We start from the raw sequence: 20,625 nt of genomic DNA on the forward strand, positions 1-20,625 counted from the left end.
GTGCTCCTACTTGGCGCACCGGTAGGTAACTTTCTCCTGCGAACGAGAGGCTGAGACCTGCTGAGCCGCCAAATCCCTCGGAACACCATAACAGCCATTTTCAACTGTTTTCTGATGGAAGTTTAACTAGGCTACTGGATGAAATAATATGACTGCGAAAATAATTCTGCAAATATTACGATAAATTCACAGCTATTTCGCGGCCCAGCAGTAACACCTCCCGGGGGTTGGGAACCCCTGGTTTAGAGGACACATTTCATTTTCAGCCACTCTCCTTTCCTGGTTAAAATACCACTGTAGCTCCCGACCTTTTTTTAATGGTAACTAAGAAGATTTTTTTCTTTACATTGAAGTTAAATGCATCTGGTGCACTTTGAGGGCAACATTGGGATACAACTCTCAACACTCATATGAAACAGAACTAATCAAAAAAACATTAGAATATACTCACAACCAATAACAAATGTTTATAATATTTAAACTCCTCTCTCCTATTTTACCTAGTCTGCATTCTTTCTTGTTATTTATGCATATTTTACTAATCACTCCCCTTTTAAACTGTGTTTTGAATTTTTTACTGACCTATAGTACACAATGGAATGATTTCTTAACTTATTTTTTACAACTATATTAAATAGATGCAAATATATGTTTACAAAGATGACCAAACCGTTTGAGACCCACTGAGATAACTTAGACTAAAGTTTACAATCTAATCATTCAGCGAGTCCTTTACCTCACCTAAACTGATGTTATCTCAGCCTCTCAGTCTGACAGGAGAGGACTCTCCCTCTCCTTATTGTTGAAACAGCTTCTAATCTCAGTTAGCTCCGAGCTAGCACCAGATGCTAACAACAACCCCCGTAACTGCGTGCTGTGTTTATATCTAGTGCCTGTTGCTTCTAAAACACCTGACTTTCCCTACGGGGATATATTAAGGTTTATCTTATCTTAATGTGTTCCACAGGCTGGAATCTTGTGTAGCAAATAATTAACGCTGTATTTTCATATGTCCCTTAACAGGAGGAGTTTGTTTGTGAACCACCAATGATTACTCGTCACACCTCCAAGATGTTTGTGATGGAGGGTCAGGAGGTCAGCCTACGCTGTAAGTCCATCGGCGATCCTGAGCCTTCAACACACTGGGTCAGTCCTGATGGAAAGCTTATAGGCAACACGTCCAGAACCATCTGCTATGAGAATGGCTCGCTGGACATCCTCAAAGCCTCAGTGAAGGTAGATGCATGCTATAATTTTCATAGAATTAGTATATTTGTGTGGTATGCTGATTTATTCTAAACTGTTAGCCTATTTTCTATGCATTGCTGTTTAATTGAAAGATACCAATATATGTTGCAGCTCATAATCATTTACTGTGTACTGTTTAGTGTGTAAAGACTAGTCAGCTTATTATATTCATTTTATGAAGAATATTTGAAAACAAATAATGTTGCCTTGAATGCTGTTGAGAGTTTAGAAAAACATTGTTTTGTGAGTATACGCATGTTTCCAAATCAATAAGGAATTATTGACTTTGTTATTGTTTTTGACAGTTATTAATGCTTAATGAAATTAAGAACTAAGATACATAATAGCTTCAAAGAGCAGACATGGAATTTATTTACCATTTGGGAGGGGAGTAGCCCTGTATGTAGGGATTTGGCTTGGTTCAAGAGGTTCGCCTGTTCAAGGACAGGTAGACTGTTACCTGAGAGGCTTCTCAATACTCTAATTTCCCCTCCTCGACTCCTCGGTCCTCCGGTAGTGACCCGGAAATGGATTTCAGCGCGCCATTTTGAAGGACATCTAATTTCTCTAAATGCATACCGAGGATCGAGCGTCGAGGAGGCTCTCTGGAGGAGCTCTAACCGAGGATACACTGATAGTTCCTCCACGGCTCCTCCGCGGATGCATTTCCGGGAACGGTGGAGGCGTGACGCACGGCCGGACTTATCTCAGCCAATGACAGCTCTGCATGCAACCCCTGGATATTATTTTAGAAACTGCTTTTATCGCGTCGCGATGTTTACAGAGAGAACAGCTGTGAGGTCCGTGCAGAAAGCAGAGCCGTGTGTATAATATATATCACTCAGTATAACAGGCCTACTCTCTTTATTTGCTTTAGTTTAGTAGATATCTACACACAAAGAGTCGATATTTTTCTAAGACCATTTAGTGCTTCACATAATAAAATACACAACGGCTGTATCCTGATTATGCTTTAGGAGCTGTAGGTGTGTGTGGTACAGTGTGTAGGTGTGTGTGTAGTACAGTGTACTGTGTAGGTGTGTGTGGTACAGTGTGTAGGTGTGTGTAGTACCAGCCTGTCCTCCTACAAAAAACGACCATATAGGTCGATTGTTCAGCAGCTAAATACGACCCAGAGACACGTTTTAAAGTGTAGCACCTCCAGTGGTCGTGTAAGAAACAACATGCTCCTGTCGATTGCAAACGCTCCGGAGGGTCGTTTATTCACAAATAACCCTCTCTGGAAAATCCTAAATTGTGGAATAGTTTGGCCATTAAAATGCTTTTTTATTAGATTTCTAGCGAGAAGTGTATATTGTACTTTTATAATCCACGTCCAGTGGATGTGTAGGATCTACAGTTTGATAGATATACGAAGATGATTTGAGGTCTCGCCAGGAGAACGTGTACTGTATATGGGGCAACTTCCATGTAAAGTTAGCGTGGGTGAAAACAGTATTTCCGGTCTCGAAGTTTTCATAATAAAACCGGAAGTATTCCCCACACTGTCAAATTATTACGCAGTGATATCTCCATTACTCATCCACTAAAAAACATCAGTTTATCCTTGTTAATTACACAATATTGATTGGTTTAAATTGTGTACAATGCTTTTGTGTTTTTAACCTTCGATTCGGAGAAACAAATTGTTTTTTCTGAGTTTAGACACGACAGAGTTTCCGAAGACACTACACTACCCAGAATCCCCAGCTATCGTTTGGGACTACAACATCCGCCTTGCTTTACAAACCCCGTGATTAGCCCTCAAGCTCTGTGATTGGATATTGGAGTGGCAGTGCGACAAGGTTACGCTGTCAAACAGCTCTTTGAAATGGAATGGAACCACGCCAGACTATCCAAAACTGGACTTGGACGGGTCCAGCCCCCGGGTCCAGCCCGGCCCTCCCCCCCAGAATTACACTTGCTGCCTATTGTGTGTTTCGCAACATGTTCTATGGCACGTCTCTACTGGGAAATGTAGTTTTAAAAGACGTTTTCGTATTTCCCACAATTAGAAGTTGCCAGTATTAAACTGTATACATCCCTGGAGGTTTAGGGGATACGAAACACATTGGTGTTATCAAATTTAAAACATATAATTAATACATGGGTGAAAATTGCTTGTGTCCATAATGGGCAGCATTAATATACCCACATGACAGCTAAGGTCAGAAGAGCTTTATTTAACAGCTGGTCTTATGTCTGTGACCCCTCCTGTTGTTAATTGATAAGCCTGAAACATGCACTTGTCAAGGTTCAGATGCACATTTAGCAAATATGGCAGTAGCCATCGATCATCTTAAGATAAGATACTTTATTGATCCCAAGTTGGGAAATGTTTTTGTTACAGCAGCATGTACTTTGTTCTACTCCACTACAATTCAGAGGTTAACCTGATATTTTTACTCTACTACATTTATTTTTGTTACTTTGCAGATTCTGATTAATGATGTGAAATATAAACAACCCTTAAATCAGACTTTAGTTACACCTGAGTAAAATGCAGCCTTATCAGTTTGTCTGTTTTGCACATCCTCCTGTTAATGTCTTTGGACGTCCTGCACTAAACTGTTTTACTGTAGAGATCACTACAGTATCTTCTAGATATTTTCCATTCTATATTTCTATCATTGACCCCTATTTTGTATGTAGGCTACTCTTAATATTTAAATGTTTTCATCAATAACTAAATACATATAACTTATTCAACAACTACATTCAATAACGTGCTTTAACCACTAGGAGGTGCGGTTTAGACCAGTGGTCTAGTTAATAAAACATAATAATATCGTACATAATATGACTATTCACTTTATTGTGAGTTTAAAACAGAACGGTAAAGGAAAATACAGTTTCAGTCTCTCGATGTGAAGCTTATGCATTGTACCATGAACCTGTATAGACCTGTAACAGTCAACTGCATGAGGAGTTGGAAAGGTAGTTCAGAAAATCAGTAATATCTTTAAAAACTACAAAAAAGTCCCTTTCGATCAGCTGTGCACCGTTATGGTGTAAATAGAGACTATCTACTAATTGGATCAAATATAAAAGTCAGCCGAATTAGTGTTGATACTGCAAGGAGACGTATTGTGTGAAAAGAAATGGAAGATGTTGTTTAATTGTTGATATATTTATGGTTCACGTCACGTATTCAGTTTTGGCGGCATCTCTTCCAGTTTGTCAAAAGGTCTTCTGATCAGGGCTCTATAAATACATATCTAGGGCAGATATGTAATATGTGATGCAGCCGAACCGTGTATTGCAATGCCGTTATGTGATGACTTTCAAAGAGAAAAGCAAGAGCACTCGGAATAAAGTTGTATTATTATTATTTTTAATGTTTTCCGATTTCATATCACATAAACATCATATCCCGACGTGCATTGCGGCGTGATTTTAGCCTATCAAAACCTCTGAAAAAAGAAATGTGTCTCTCAGAATCGAAAGAGAAAAACCTATGGGAAAAACACAAAAGCATTGTACACAATTTAAACCAATTAATGTCGTATAATTAACTAGGATAAACTGATGTTGTTTAGTGGATGAGTAGTGCAGATATCACTGTTAAATCATTTGATCATTGGTTTTATTATGAAAACGGCGAGACCGGAAATACTGTTTTCAACCCGTAACTTTACATGGAAGCTTGCCGCATATACACGTTCTCCTGACGAAACCTCAAATCATCTTCGTAATATCTATCAAACTATAGATCCTACATATCGACTGGACGTGGATTCTAAAAGTACAATATATACTTCTCGCTAGAAATCTAATCATAAAGCGTTTTAATGGCCAAACTATCCTACAATTTAGGATTTTACAGAGAGGGTTATTTGTGAATAAACAACCCTCTGTAACGTTTGCATTCAACGGGAGCACTCGAGGCCGACAATTTTAAAACGTAATTATAGGTCGTATTAAGCGCTTGAACAAACGACATATTTGGTCGTAATAAGGGCTTAAAACAATCGACCCATTTGGTCGTATGAGTTGGAGGACTTGTTGGTAGTACAGTGTACTGTGTAGGTGTGTGTGGTACAGTGTAAAGGTGTGTGTGTTGTAAAGTGTAAAGGTGTGTGTGTTGTAGTGTGTAGGTGTGTGTGTGTGGTACAGTGTAGGTGTATGTGTGTGGTACAGTGTGTAGGTGTATAATATATATCACTCAGTATAACAGGCCTACTCTCTTTATTTGCTTTAGTTTAGTAGATATCTACACACAAAGAGTCGATATTTTTCTAAGACCATTTAGTGCTTCACATAATAAAATACACAACGGCTGTATCCTGATTATGCTTTAGGAGCTGTAGGTGTGTGTGGTACAGTGTGTAGGTGTGTGTGTAGTACCGTGTACTATGTAGGTGTGTGTGGTACAGTGTACTGTGTAGGTGTGTGTGGTACAGTGTAAAGGTGTGTGTGTGTTGTACAGTGTAAAGGTGTGTGTGTTGTAGTGTGTAGGTGTGTGTGTGGTACGGTGTAGGTGTATGTGTGTGGTACAGTGTGTAGGTGTGTGTGGTACAGTGTGTAGGTGTGTGTGTTGTACAGGGTGTAGGTGTGTGTGTGTGGTACAGTGTGTACGTGTGTGTGTGTGGTACAGTGTGTAGGTGTGTGTGTGGTACAGTGTGTAGATGTGTGTGTGTGTGTGTGTGTGTGTGGTACAGTGTGTAGGTGTGTGTGTGTGTGTGTGTGTGTGTGTGTGTGTGTGTGTGTGTGTGTGTGTGTGTGTGTGTGTGTGTGTGTGTGTGTGTGTGTGTGTGTGTGGTACAGTGTGTAGGTGTGTGTGTGTGGTACACTGTGTAGGTGTGTGTGTGTGGTACGGTGTGTGTAGGTATGTGTGTTGTACAGTGTGTAGATGCAGCGGACAGACAGGTCTCAGTTGGTTTGGTGTCCTTTGCTTACTTTTAATACTTGTAAATACAACTTTTGGCCCGTAATTTCAATTCCCCATTTCAGCGACCAGAGAGAGAGGGGGAGGGGAGGGGGGGGGGGGATATATCCAGTCTCTGATTGTGTTATGTTGTTATGAGAGTGCTCTCATACTTGTTTGATTCTGAAATTGTATATATTTATATAAATATATGTAGAATAGAATATAATTGTTTAATGTCATTACATACATGTACACTGATATAAAAAAAACGCATCATACATACTTAGGAATAAGGAATAAAGGAATACAGTGCAGTAATTATTTCCAGGAGTATACAAATAAAATCTGTAATGTAATAAATAATAATAATAGTATGTATTTATAATAAAAATAGTCATCATATATATCGTATGTACAGAGTCACATTTATGATGATTTCAGGTGTTAAGAGAAATGATGGCTCTTGGGAAAAAAGTGTCTTTGAGTCTGTTTGTTTTGGATTTAACAACACACGGTGTGTTTGGCAGGGCCTTCAACAGCTAACCAACTATAAGGGCAAAACATCTGGCACTACTAGAGCTGACGCCCACCTTGCAGAGGAACTAAACCACTTCTTTGCCCGCTTTGAGGCTAGCAGACCCCCCCACTTTTCTATTCTGCCTCTGTCCCTGCAAACTACCAGCTCCATACCACCTCCCACTCTCAAAGAACATCAGGTGAAGCAGAGGTCTGTGAATCCTGGAAAAGCCGCAGGACCCGATGGAGTACTCGGAAAAGTACTCAAAGCTTGTGCTGACCAGCTTTCAGGGGTCCTGACCAGGATATTCAACCTGTCCCCGTCACAAGCTTGCATTCCATCCTGTCTGAAAACGGCTACCATCATTCCTGTCCCCAAAAAGACACCAGAGCTCAACGACTACAGGCCCATAGCCCTAACATCGGCAGTGATGAAATGTTTCGAACGACTGATAGCCGACTACATCAAAGCCAGCCTCCCACCCTCCCTCGACCCTCATCAGTTCGCCTATAGAGCCAACAGATCCACGGATGATGCCATCGCCATGGTCCTTCACACAGCTGTGAGCCTAGAAGGCCCAGGCAACTATATAAGGATGCTGTTTGTCGATTTTAGCTCAGCTTTTAACACCATCATACCTGACAAACTAGTGGAAAAACTGTCAAGCCTAGGTTTCCCCTCCATCTTATGCGCCTGGATTTATAATTTCCTTGCAGACCGTCCTCAGACAGTGAAAATAGGCCCTTATTGCTCCTCCACCCGCACCCTCAGCACTGGCTCCCCGCAGGGCTGCGTGCTGAGCCCTCTACTCTACACTCTCTACACACACGACTGCTCTCCCAATCACCTCTCCAACTCCATTATCAAATTTGCAGATGACACCACTGTGGTCGGCCAAATATATAAGGGAGACGACGAGTCGGCATACAGAGACGAGATCCTGAAGCTGTCTGTGTGGTGTTCAGCAAACAATCTGTATCTGAACACAAGCAAAACAAAATAAATCATCATAGACTTGAGAAAGCACCGTCCAGAACCCGCCCCCCTTCACCTCAACGGAGAGAGAGTGGAGAGGGTCTCCACCTTTAAGTTCCTGGGGGTTGACATCTCGGAGAGCCTCAGCTGGACAGCACACACCACTGCAGCAGTTAAGAAGGCCCAGCAGCGACTTCACTTCGTGAGGGTGCTTCGGAGAAACCGACTGAACAAGAAGCTGCTGGTGTCCTTCTACCGGGCGACCATCGAGAGCGTGCTGTCATACTCCATCTCGGGGTGGTATGCAGGATGCTCAACTGCGGACAAGAAAGCCCTGCAGAGAGTGATCAGGATGGCAGAGAAAACCATCAGCTGCCCCCTGCCCTCTCTGGAGCACATCTCCACCTCCCGCTGCCCTCTCTGGAACACATCTCCACCTCCCGCTGCCCTCTCTGGAACACATGTCCACCTCCCGCTGCCCTCTCTGGAACACATCTCCACCTCCCCCTGCCCTCTCTGGAACACATGTCCACCTCCCGCTGCCCTCTCTGGAACACATCTCCACCTCCCGCTGCCCTCTCTGGAACACATCTCCACCTCCCGCTGCCCTCTCTGGAACACATCTCCACCTCCCGCTGCCCTCTCTGGAACACATGTCCACCTCCCCCTGCCCTCTCTGGAACACATGTCCACCTCCCGCTGCCCTCTCTGGAACACATCTCCACCTCCCCCTGCCCTCTCTGGAACACATGTCCACCTCCCGCTGCCCTCTCTGGAACACATGTCCACCTCCCGCTGCCCTCTCTGGAACACATCTCCACCTCCCGCTGCCCTCTCTGGAACACATGTCCACCTCCCCCTGCCCTCTCTGGAACACATCTCCACCTCCCGCTGCCCTCTCTGGAACACATGTCCACCTCCCCCTGCCCTCTCTGGAACACATCTCCACCTCCCCCTGCCCTCTCTGGAACACATGTCCACCTCCCGCTGCCCTCTCTGGAACACATCTCCACCTCACGCTGCCCTCTCTGGAACACATCTCCACCTCCCGCTGCCCTCTCTGGAACACATCTCCACCTCCCGCTGCCCTCTCTGGAACACATGTCCACCTCCCCCTGCCCTCTCTGGAACACATGTCCACCTCCCGCTGCCCTCTCTGGAACACATCTCCACCTCCCCCTGCCCTCTCTGGAACACATGTCCACCTCCCGCTGCCCTCTCTGGAACACATGTCCACCTCCCGCTGCCCTCTCTGGAACACATCTCCACCTCCCGCTGCCCTCTCTGGAACACATGTCCACCTCCCCCTGCCCTCTCTGGAACACATCTCCACCTCCCGCTGCCCTCTCTGGAACACATGTCCACCTCCCCCTGCCCTCTCTGGAACACATCTCCACCTCCCCCTGCCCTCTCTGGAACACATGTCCACCTCCCGCTGCCCTCTCTGGAACACATCTCCACCTCACGCTGCCCTCTCTGGAACACATCTCCACCTCCCGCTGCCTCAGCAGAGCTAACACAATCATAAAGGACAGCTCTCACCCAGGTCACAGACTGTTCTCTCTCCTGCCTTCTGGGAGGAGATACAGGAGCTTCAAGTCACGGACAAACAGACTCAAAAACAGTTTCTACCCCTGGGCCGTCAGGCTGCTCAACCACCACACATAATGCAATAACTGTAACCATTCTCACACATACACACACTTTTAAATGCACTTTTATATACTATTTTTTACATCAATATTTGTAACTATTTATTCCCCCGTATGATTGTATGTTGTCTGTCCTATTGCCGTGTTTTTTAGTGTTATGTATTTTGTTTGTATTTTTTGCACACCGGGCCAGAGTTGCACTCTGAATCTCGTTATACTCTGTGTATAATGACAATAAAAGGCTTTAACTTTACTGTATACACCTGTAGCACCTGCCGGGCCGGAGGGCAGCAGGTTGAACAGGTGAAAGCTGTGTGTGTGTGTGTGTGCGTGTCCGCATCTGCAGCCTGATATTGTCTCGTGACACCGCACTGTGAATGAATCAAAGTAGATATAGAAGTCATCATGAACACATCTGTCCATCAGACAGAGGCTGCTGCCTCCTGTCATCATTAATGGACGTCTCTTTAAAATGATCGCTCAGAGGAGAGGAGTTCTCATTTCTCTAACCGCCTGCTGCTTCCCCTCCTCTCTCCTCGGCTCCTCTCCTCTCTCCTCGGCTCCCCTCCTCTCTCCTCGGCTCCCGTCCTCTCTCCTCGGCTCCCCTCCTCGACTCCTCCGCTCGCATCTCCTGTGGGCGGGACTAAGTCTTGAGGATAGGAGTCGAGGAGGGGAAATTAGAGTATTGAGAAGCCTCTCTGGAGACCAACCATTTTGCCTCCTGCCTTCTAATGCTAGGATGGGTGAGATGCAGAGTCTTAATTGTACTTTGTGCAGTGCTTTTTATATGTGTCGTAAATTAAAATTAGATTTGATTCAAATCCTCCATAATTACATAACACCTCTACAACCAGAACTGCAGCTTAGTGTTGGCATTTAGGAGGAAACTCAAATAAAATGAAGAAAGAATTGCCAGGATAAATTTTCTAAGACACTTTATTTCATCTGTAAAAGCAAGGAGGGAAATGTTTGTTTTAGTAATACAATATTTGGCTACATGAGGCTGAATTCCCATAAAAGCAAATACTTTATAAACTTTCCGGCCTTTTCTTTTCTTCAAATATTTGTAGGATTCTGGAAAGTTCACATGCATAGCATCCAATGCGGCAGGGGAAGCCACTGCTCCTGTTGAGTTAGTGGTCAACCCCTCACCACACTTTGACCCTAAATTGGACCCTGACCCGGGGCCTTCAGACATCCCCACATCTATCAAGTCCAACGCAAGCGGGGGTCAGGCGCGTTCCGACCTGCAGAGGGTCAGTGTGTCTGATCTTACGTCCAGTTCTGCCACCATCAGATGGCCACCGCAGAACCACATACCCGGAGTCCGCATGTACCAGATCCAGTACAACAGCTCTACTGATGATATCCTGATATATAGGTGAGTGTGGCTGCTTTGGGTTGGATCGATAATGTGTCTGATTTAACTTTTGTCCTGTGACAGGACATAACTGATGTTCACGCTCAAGCTTTCTTCTGCATCTTCAAATCAATTGTTTGGTTAATGATAATTTATGTTCAGATACTCCACAGTAAGAGACAAGTTACAGAAGACCAGCCGTAGATATGATAATTTGTTTGATGCGCCGAGGCTCCTTCAGCTTCATAAATTGACACAAAGAGCTCTCAACTGATTGCAATGTCTTCCCATCGGCGGTGGTATTTGACGCTCATGGAAGCACCGCATCCATTTATGTCGGCAGCTCTTAAAGGCAATGTGAGCGTCCATTCCCATTGGATAATGGAGAATTGTACACCCGGAAGTAAGTATTCTCCTTACTGTCCATTGATTTGACAGTGATATCTCCACTACTCATCAACTCAAAAACACCAGATTACCTTTGTTAATTAAACGACATTGATAGGTTTAAATTGTGTGCAATGCTTTTGTGTTTTTCCCCTTCAATTCTGAGAAACAACTTGTTTTCTCTGAAATGTGGGGCGCCAAAGAGACTACACTACCCACAATCCCCAGCTATTGTTGTGACGACGCCTGTCCGCTTTGCGACAAACCCTGTGATTAATCTTCAGACTCTGGGATTGGATGTTGGAGTGGCAGTGCGCTAAGGTTACGCCGAGCGTCAAGCTCTTTGAAATGGAACGAAACCACGGCAGACTATTCAAAACTGGACTCGAACGCCCCCCAGATCTACACATGATGGCTATTGTGTTTCGCAACATGTTCTCCATGACACATCTCTACTGGGAATTGTAATTTTAAAAGACGTTTTCGTTTTTCCCAAAATTAGAAGTTGACAGTATTAAACTGTGTACAGCCCTGGAGGTTTAGGCGATAGGAAACACATTGGTGTGTGCACATTTAAAGCATGTAATTACTAAATGGGTGAAAATCGCTTGTATCCATAATGGGCAGCATTACTATATACCCACATGACAGCTCATTGTTTCATTTAATTTAATTTCAAACCTTTATTTATCCAGGTGTATCCCATTGAGATCATTGATCTCTTTTTCAAGGGAGACCTGCTCAAGTAGGTTCCACATGAAACATAAAAACATAAACAGAACAACAAAAAGGACATCTTACAGCATCATTACAGGGTTTACAATTTACATAACTATCCACATGTGCAGGTCAGGGTTTCCGTTACGATTTTTTCTCGCCGGTCAAATGTCCGGGCAGAATTTATTTTACCGGACAAATTTGAAACTTACCGGTCATATTTCAATAATAATAATAAGAGTTGTGTAGCAGAGTTTCCGTTAGCAGGTAATTACCGGACTATGAGCAGATATGCTTCAGTTTAAAACTCAGTTCACGGGCTCATTTTTATATTGCTTCAGTTTATAATCGTAACAGATCGAAAAATTCAGATTCATTTTTCAATAAATTATTCCACAAACAACATAATTATTACATTCAAACAAACTACTTGTAGTAGATAACGTACATTATTCAGAAGTTTACATTACATTTGAATAATAACACGGGACTCGGATCCTCTCTTTTCCCCTCTCCCTCCCTCTCTCTCCTGACAGCCCGTCAGGTTCTCATGCAGCTCCTGCAGCTCGCTAAACAGAGGGCGGGGCTTCAGGTGATTATACAGAGCTGCGTGTCTCGGTCAGACTCAGCAGCTGATAATGACCGGCGGCCGATCGATCGGAGCCTCCCTAATTATTACCAGACATTTTGACCGGCAGGTTTTGAATTTACCGGTTTTTAATAAATGTTACCAGCTAAAAACCGGTAATTACCGGCTAACGGAAACTCTGGTGCAGGTACCAACAGCTTCCGATTGAGTAGCATCCAACCGAGCTTTAAAAACATTTAGTGGCACCAGATTGCCCAGTTCCCATTTCAATTGCAGAGTATTCCAAGACAGAGGAGCTGCACATCTAAAAGCTATCTTCCCTAAGACCTAGCAGTTGGCACATTTAATAAAACTACAGCATGCGATCTCAGGCAGTAGCCACTTACTTATTGTAACAATAAGTAACTCCACTACAATTCAGAGGTTAACCTGGTATTTTTACTCCACTACATTTACTTTAGTTACTCTGCAGATTCTGATTAATGATGTGAAATATAAACAACCCTTAAAGCAGACTTTAGTTACACCTGGGTACAATTCAGGGAAAGGTGATTGCAGTGGCGGCCGGCCCATAGGGGCGCTAGGGGCGCCGCCCCACCTCCTGCCAGATACAAAATAAAAAAAATTAAATAAAAAAATATATATTTAAAAAAAAATATTTAAAAAAAAAATTGTTTTTATATTTTAATTTTTAATGAACAAGGTAAATATCATACAATTAGTATCACAAACATGTATAATCTACAATACAATCTCGTTTAAAATTGTGTGACGATGTCTAAAGTTACTGATAAGTCACCTGTTTCCTGCCTGGCCTTGCCCATGGCATTAGTTTATAATTACCGGGCAGAGCCCCCGAGCCAAACAGCAGCAACCAGTACGTTGCAAAAGTCTCAATAGTAAACTGTGCCGCCGAAACATAATTTCAGCCAATCAGCGCCGTCAAATATTTTGGTCACGTGGGCGCTCACGTTGGCGCCCATGTTGGCGCCCATGTTGGCGCCCATGTTGGCGCCCATGTTGGCGCCCATGTTGGCGCCCATGTTGGCGCCCATGTTGCTTACGTGCGTTGACGTGAGTTGTTTTTTAGACTCGTGAGTGACCAAGGTAACGCAGTATTTGGATGAGAATGGTGTGCAGGTGGAGTCGCCGGAACCTCGGTCCGCCCAAGAGCTACTCTCCAATCCTTTTGAAAGGAGAAGTTTGGGAGATAAATTGATACTTAAAGACCTTGGACCGGACCAACCCGATTTATATATATCACAGCAAGCTCGTGAAAAAGACAAAACGTATCAACAAGGCTTCTCACATGGCTAGCTGGATGCAAACAGGTAAATGCTATCTTTTGTTTCACATGCTTGCTCTTCAAACAGCCGGGGACAGATACGATCTGTTCAGAAACTAGACAAAAGTTAAACAAGTACAAACCACAGACTGTCTGTGTCATGGAGAATACAGTCGCTGGTTTATTTATGTCTGTAGGCCGTTGTTGTGAGTGTGGACGGTGTTAGGAGATATAGGCTTAAATCTCCTCGCGTTCCTACAAGCTGTTATCTTACATGAAGGGAATCCAGAGCATACACTTAACCGTTTAACAATAATCCACTTTAATGGTAATATACAATGCAATACAATCAAATACATTACCATACACAATCATATCGTATTATGTGTAATGTCAGGAGTTTGGCCTACTCCTGGCTCCTGCCCACAGGCCACCACGACCTCCTGTCCCAGCGACGCGTGAAGAGAGAGACAGAACAGCAAGCTGGATAGGCTTTCATACCAAATGATACAGGAGGGGGTGGAGTTTAAGGACAACTGGTCCAGTCATCTCATATAAACACCTCTGACCCTCACTGTCTCCTATTTCTGCAGCCTCTGCACCGACACACATCCCCCATCACATTCCGAGACCACAGTGGGGTCTCGGTCCAGCTCCCCCACAGCAATAAAACCCTTACCAGCCCTTCTTCCTTTGTCCTCACAAAACCACATGTTAGCAGGCCCAAAACCAGCCCAGTTGTCTACACAAATCATTTTCAAGTTTCTTCACAGTTTGCACGAATACATACAAATATTTCCTTACAATTCCCTCTTTTGCACTCTTAAAAAGAGAGTGCAATTTACACAAGGCACTTGCAAAAAACTGCATCCTTGTCTGCTGAGTCTCCATACTTTTTATTCTCAGTGTCCACAGTGAAGGGCACTCCGTCCAGGCTCTCGTTGCAGATGACGCAGCGGAAGCAACCGGGGCGGTAAGACTTCCCCAGGGCCTGCCGGCCTGCATGTCCATGATTAGATGTCCACCTGCGTTGCACTTGTCTGCAGACTGCTGGAACCCAGAGTACAGAAAGTCCTCTTCACAGAAAACCCTTCCTGCGTCATAGTAGAACGCCTTCCCTCTCAGCCTTCGACTACAGGCGCTGCAGGTGAAGCAGCTGTCATGGTAGAGGCTGCCCATAGCTTGGCAGGCCTGGCTGGCTCCATACACCGTCTTGTTGCACTTAACCCACACTCCTGTTTCAGCGGAGAGTGGAGTCCCCTGTGCCGTCCTGGCTTGCCGTGTCTTTGTCCCCTCTGATCTGCTGACGGCGGCTTCTGAGTCGATGCTGAATAGATGTCCTCCCGATCTTCCTTCTCCGGTCCGTTGATGATGCCTCCTGGGACGACTGCTGGATGGATGATGGATGTCCTTCTCCTCCAATCCGCTGATGACAGCCTCCGAGTCGACCTCCCTGATGAGAGCCCGATCCGTCCTGATGTCGTCTAGGGTCCTCGCAGGTGTTTTCCCCCGCCGCACACTGGCTCCGCACAGTGGTACCAGTTGTCCCCCTTTCCTTGTAGGCGGACGGCACGGGATGTCCTCTGGGTCACTCGGTCGGGGCTGGAGAGCCTGGGGTTGACAGTCAGCCTCCTGCGTCTCGGGTCCCCCTTTTGGCATCCACAACCTGTGTGGAGAAATCTGATACCAATCCCTCAAGCCTACGCTCCGGGCTCTGGGGCCCTCGGCTGTTTGACCCACCAGTGCCTGGCCACTTGGAGCCTGTTGGTGGGGTGTCTTAAAACAACAGACGTCGGTGCACAGGTTTTCTAAATTAATTGTGCAGCTTCAGAATCTTAATACTTGGACTGTGCCAACTAAATAAGAACCCCAACATCTTTAGGTAAACTAAATAACATATTTCAATAGCTCTGAATTTCTGACAAGCATCTGTATTTATTTTTAAATGAAATCCCTGAGATCCCATTAAAAATCTAAATATAATATGAACTGCTAATGTTTCTGGTAAAGAAACACACTAATCTTATGGATTCAAAAACAACCAAAATCACAATACTAACAAAGTGAATGGCTTCCTGGTGATACTGCTTCTACCCGTCAGTTCTTAGATATTATCCTACTAAAAAATGAATACAGAATTCGCACCAACTGTCATCAAATGTCTTTCTAAATGTAGATGAAATGTATATCCCCATAATGACCTAAACAATAAAGTCTATGGCTTTTACTTTTTTACCAGACTAGTTACATGATGTTGTCTAAATTACATTGTGTCTCATTACATTACTATGTTTTAGCTTAACTGTAAATATGTTCTTTCTACATTTCAAACCTCAGTTACTTTAATACCTGTTGAAACATTAGTTGACACATTACTCACCGGTCAGCCTCTCCAGTATTTCATTCTGGACTTACATCTCTCCCAGTAGCCCCTTGGCCTCTGATTCTCTACCTGTGTTACCTGCTATAACTCAATCAATACTAGAGACATGTCAACATTCACCAAACAGCCTCTTATCCCCAAATATGGAGCAGGTCAATTCTAAAACTGTCAATCAATGGTCAGATTGAACAATGGAGTTGGGCAGCAGGTTCCTTTCAGTCCCCTAAATGAAAAATGTACATTGTAAAGTTTACACTCCCCCTTTTTTACACATTCTCTCATGTGTAAACGAAAACCTGTATGGGAAGAAAACCTTCAGGTCATAATGGATTATAAGACAATACCAAACATTTTTCCCAGTAAACACTTGAGAGTGTTTCTCTCCATCATTCAGTCCTAAAAGAAACAGAATTCCAAATTTCATAGTTTGAGTTTCACATTCTGCAAACCGCCACCTCCTGTGGGAGTGAAACATCAACCAGATTAGATACGGTTTCCCGTTTGGGGAATGTTAGGAAACCCCTCATTTCACACAGAAATAATGTGTTAGTCCAAAACATGCTTGATTAGTCATCGTTTCAAATCACGCAGTTGCACTGATCAGGTGCAGACATACACACACTCACACTCACACTGTCAGGTTGTAAAGTCAGGTTTGGTCAGGTACACCTCAGAGTCAGTCATTGACAGTGCCTTCCCAAGTTACCCTGTCGGTCAGTTGGTCTCAGTCTTTTTGGCCATGTGTTGTGCTCTGCAGAGACTTTGATGTTCCAGCACAGGCCAGCATCCTCCGTCTATACAAATCTGTATATATGGAGCGCCATCATTTATTAATTCACAATTACAACTATAATGTTCAAGATGTCTCCAACCCCTCTTTGCTGTTTCCCACATTCCCTGAAAAGTGTCTAGCCAAAAAAATGTCACTTCCTTATTGTACTATTACTATTACTGCAATTCATTTACACCTAATTAGTATTAAAATGACTAATAGATCTATTTCAGAAACATGTGTACCTCACTATCTTGTGTCAAAACATTACTAGGATCTGTAAAGCTCTGCTATTTATTCCATAACTCATTCTATCAATTTATCTTCAATTCTGGTGCACTTAAAGAACAATGTTACCCTCTTTCACAGTGCGTGGAACTCTGGGTGTCTGAACATGAAACCAGTACCTCAAATTGAAATACTATATTTTGTTTAGAACCAGCTTTCCCTTCAACATGACCTATATAAATAAATAGTTATCTGATCTTATAGAGCTGTTACTAAAACTCTCCCTTTGAACTGATCAATACTGTAACAAATTAAAACACTACCAAATTCACACACGAATAAAAAATCCAGTGCATACTTCCTTCATGCCCCCCCCTTTTTTTTATCAGTGTGTATTAGACTGATTTTCCACTTCCCTTTAATAGTCCCCCTCTTTTCCGCTATTTTTATTTACCACTTGACTAATTTATGGTCCATAGATCTTCTTATCTTCACTTATTTATCAAGTCAATTCAAGTTCTTTACAATACATTAGTAGATACCTTGTGGAGTCTTCACAATAACTAATCCCCTCTAGGATATGAAATCCATTCATCTTCAAGCAGATACTATGTCCTTATTTATGTTTAGTTCACGATAACAATGGTATAACAACCACATGTCATCCATTCTGGTCCACCTAAAAACCAATGTTAAACTCTTTAGCAGTGTGTGGAACCCTGGATGTCCGAACATGCAACCATTCCTCCCTCCTTTATCAAGGATTTAAAACCAGAAGTCATTTCATATTTCCCATGGTAATAACTATGCTACAATGGTGAAATCAATTATTTAGATTGGAATACTATATCTGGCTTGGCACCAGCTCACCCTTTAACATTATCCATACAGATAAAGATTTGTCTTATAGAGTGGTTCCCAAAACTATCCCACTACTTTATTCACACGTGAATAAAAATGTCAAAGAATATTATGTTAACCTGATGAAAAGATTGAAGAGTATGGTTGTACTCTGAACCCTCAGTGTGTTCTCATTTTACCCTAATAGTCTACTGCTATTTTTATTTTAATAAATCTTTCTGTCTTTACGTATTTATGCTTTAAATGTGCGTTTTGTGAATAAGTGTGTTTATGTGTAAACTCACTCATTCCCGTTTTCCTTTTCTCCTCCTCTGGTTTTCTCAAGCCGTGACCCCGGCCTCCTCACTTCAAATCGACCATGCCAACTCCTCTGATTCTGTGTTCTTTTCAGTCCATCCGCTGTAACTTCATCCGCTGTCAGCCATTGGCCCAGTTACATCTGCATGCACCCTCATGCCAATGTTCTTGCACTGCTTTACATTTCATCTCCTCCTTTACAGTCTCCCTGCTGTTTTTATGGAGGGCGGATTCTGCTCATCTCCCACCCTTTGCTCTTGTGCTCAGCTTGGAACTTCATGGTCCTGTCTGAGGGACTGATGAGGGTAGATTTCTGCCCGTCAGCATGCTGTCTGGTTCTGGATGCCACAGGCGGAGATAGTTCTGGCTGCAGTCTTGTTGTTGTCGTTTCAGCTCTGGTTCTCTGTCTGTTCGATGGAGAAGAAGGAGTTTCCTGTTGGGTTAGGTATTTTGTCTGCTTGGAGGGTCGGGATCTTAGCCTTTTCTAACTCAGAGGGGGAGTCCAGGTCTCGGGACGCATTACCTATAAAGAATCTAGCACACTGAGGTTAAATAAATCCAACCCTTTCCACTCTGACTCTTTGTAATCATACTATCTGTCTTAATTGTTAAATGCCATCTAAACAACCTAATTGATGTCTACAAATGATATTACAAAAACTCACTCTAAAAATTGTTTCATCCATTGCTACATATGTACCCAACATAACTCTTTCAGGAAACCATTTTCTCCTATACATTGAAAAACGTACATGTTTCCAGCATCACATATTCCACACACCACGAAAGAGCATCTACATATTTTCTCCAATATTTTAAGCTAGTTTCTATAACAAGATTATCACGTGTGACATAATAATCAGATGTCTTGTTTGCTAACCAAGAATATTAAACTTCAAAATGTCTTTTGGCCAGTTGAAGTCCTGCTTACTTCATCCTTAAACTCTACTTTAATTATTTGAAACCAAAAAAAAGGTCTTCCTTCTCCACCATGATCCTATCTCTATATCAAAGTTCAGACAAACTGATGATTTATCTTCAGAAACCATGAGGAATGACTCATAAAACACTATTTTCCCTTACTTCAGTTCTAAATCAAATGAGCCAGACAGGAAACCCCCTTTAACCACTTGCTTATCCTATTATTTTGATCAAAGTTGTGTTACAAGCAGGTTAGATCTGTAATGAATTAAAATCAATATTTAAAGACGCAATATAAGTTAAATATATTGTTAAGGTAATTACTGTTTTATTGTGAAGGCATCTCTGGCGGACAGCGGCCTTTGGCTTTTATTTTGAAAGGCCGTTCCGGAACAGCCGTGTTCCTAGAAACACGGCAACTTGACAATCGTTCCAATGCATTAACTATAGTCGTGAAAGAGACAAGGAGGGGGAAGGCGTGTGGAAGTAAGCAATGAACTGAAAATGCCACCAATCCTGTTCTAACGTGATGGCGCACATTGAAAACCTAAACGGGCATAAGTACCCCTGTCTTTTGTACCATTACATTTACCAACATAAAACAAGGTCTTTACTAATCAACAATGACAACCTACAGACAGCTTATTTATTTAAATATACAAGCCTTTTCTTTATCCCCCTTTTTGATTCCACTTAAAATCAATCTCTTAATCTGTTCCCATTGCTCCCGATAACTCCCTGGAATTTCAGAATTGTCTTTACTATTCTGACGCAATATATTGACTTCGCTTTTATTTATCTGACTTAATTAACGTGCTTCCCCCCCTTTCAGCCACTAGATGGCAGCAGCAGAGCACAAATGAGCTTCACTCTTCTGAGCGAATGCCTGATTACCACAGACAATCGCTCACACAGGTTATTTAGGTAAAAATCACACAGATTTATTCCCCGTACAGTTTGTCCGGCCTGATAACGTGTTACATATGTCGTCACGCAGGACTCTCTGCCTACCTTGCGATCAACGTTATGTTTACGTCAGCCTTTCAAATTAATTTTTACAGACAAGGGAAACGGGAGCCGGTCTCGTCACAATGTAGGTGACGTTAGCGCTCTCTCCCAAGGATTTAACAGAATAGCAGTCCATTGATACTTTCGCTTATTCGATCTCAGACTGCTATTTTACCCCCAGTTATAAACGGCGGACCGATCTCAAATATCGACCATCCAGGTTTCGCCGTCTGGGACTTGCACCCAAAACTCACGAACTGCACCGCTCCTACGCCACTTCAGGACTAAACTACCTGAAGATCCACGCAAACTGCTCTAATTTCTTGTTACGCAGGACTCTCTATACCTGACGATCAACGTTCACGTGTTATATATAACTTTCCTAACATGGTATAAAATATGCATTGTATACTCCATTCAAACTTCAAAAACACTCTGAAACCTTCCACAGCCCTGTCTACACGGAAACGTCGGGTCACCATTTGTTAGGAGATATAGGCTTAAATCTCCTCGCGTTCCTACAAGCTGTTATCTTACATGAAGGGAATCCAGAGC

At 43.0% G+C, this 20,625-nt stretch overlaps 1 protein-coding gene across 4 annotated transcripts in view; it reads left to right on the top strand.

The window, feature by feature from the left end:
* Window positions 1-20,625, top strand: part of LOC117457758 (leucine-rich repeat and fibronectin type III domain-containing protein 1-like protein) — a 252,851-nt gene that overhangs the window by 162,656 nt on the left and 69,570 nt on the right. For all 4 annotated transcript variants that reach the window (XM_071205284.1, XM_034097986.2, XM_034097984.2 and 1 more), the window contains exons 6-7: window positions 1,024-1,236; window positions 10,333-10,643. In XM_071205284.1, the coding sequence (XP_071061385.1) occupies window positions 1,024-1,236; window positions 10,333-10,643 (524 nt within the window). The remainder of the gene's footprint in view (window positions 1-1,023; window positions 1,237-10,332; window positions 10,644-20,625) is intronic.

The sequence above is a fragment of the Pseudochaenichthys georgianus genome, chromosome 13, assembly GCF_902827115.2.
Source record: "Pseudochaenichthys georgianus chromosome 13, fPseGeo1.2, whole genome shotgun sequence".
In the NCBI taxonomy this organism is placed as follows: domain Eukaryota; kingdom Metazoa; phylum Chordata; class Actinopteri; order Perciformes; family Channichthyidae; genus Pseudochaenichthys; species Pseudochaenichthys georgianus.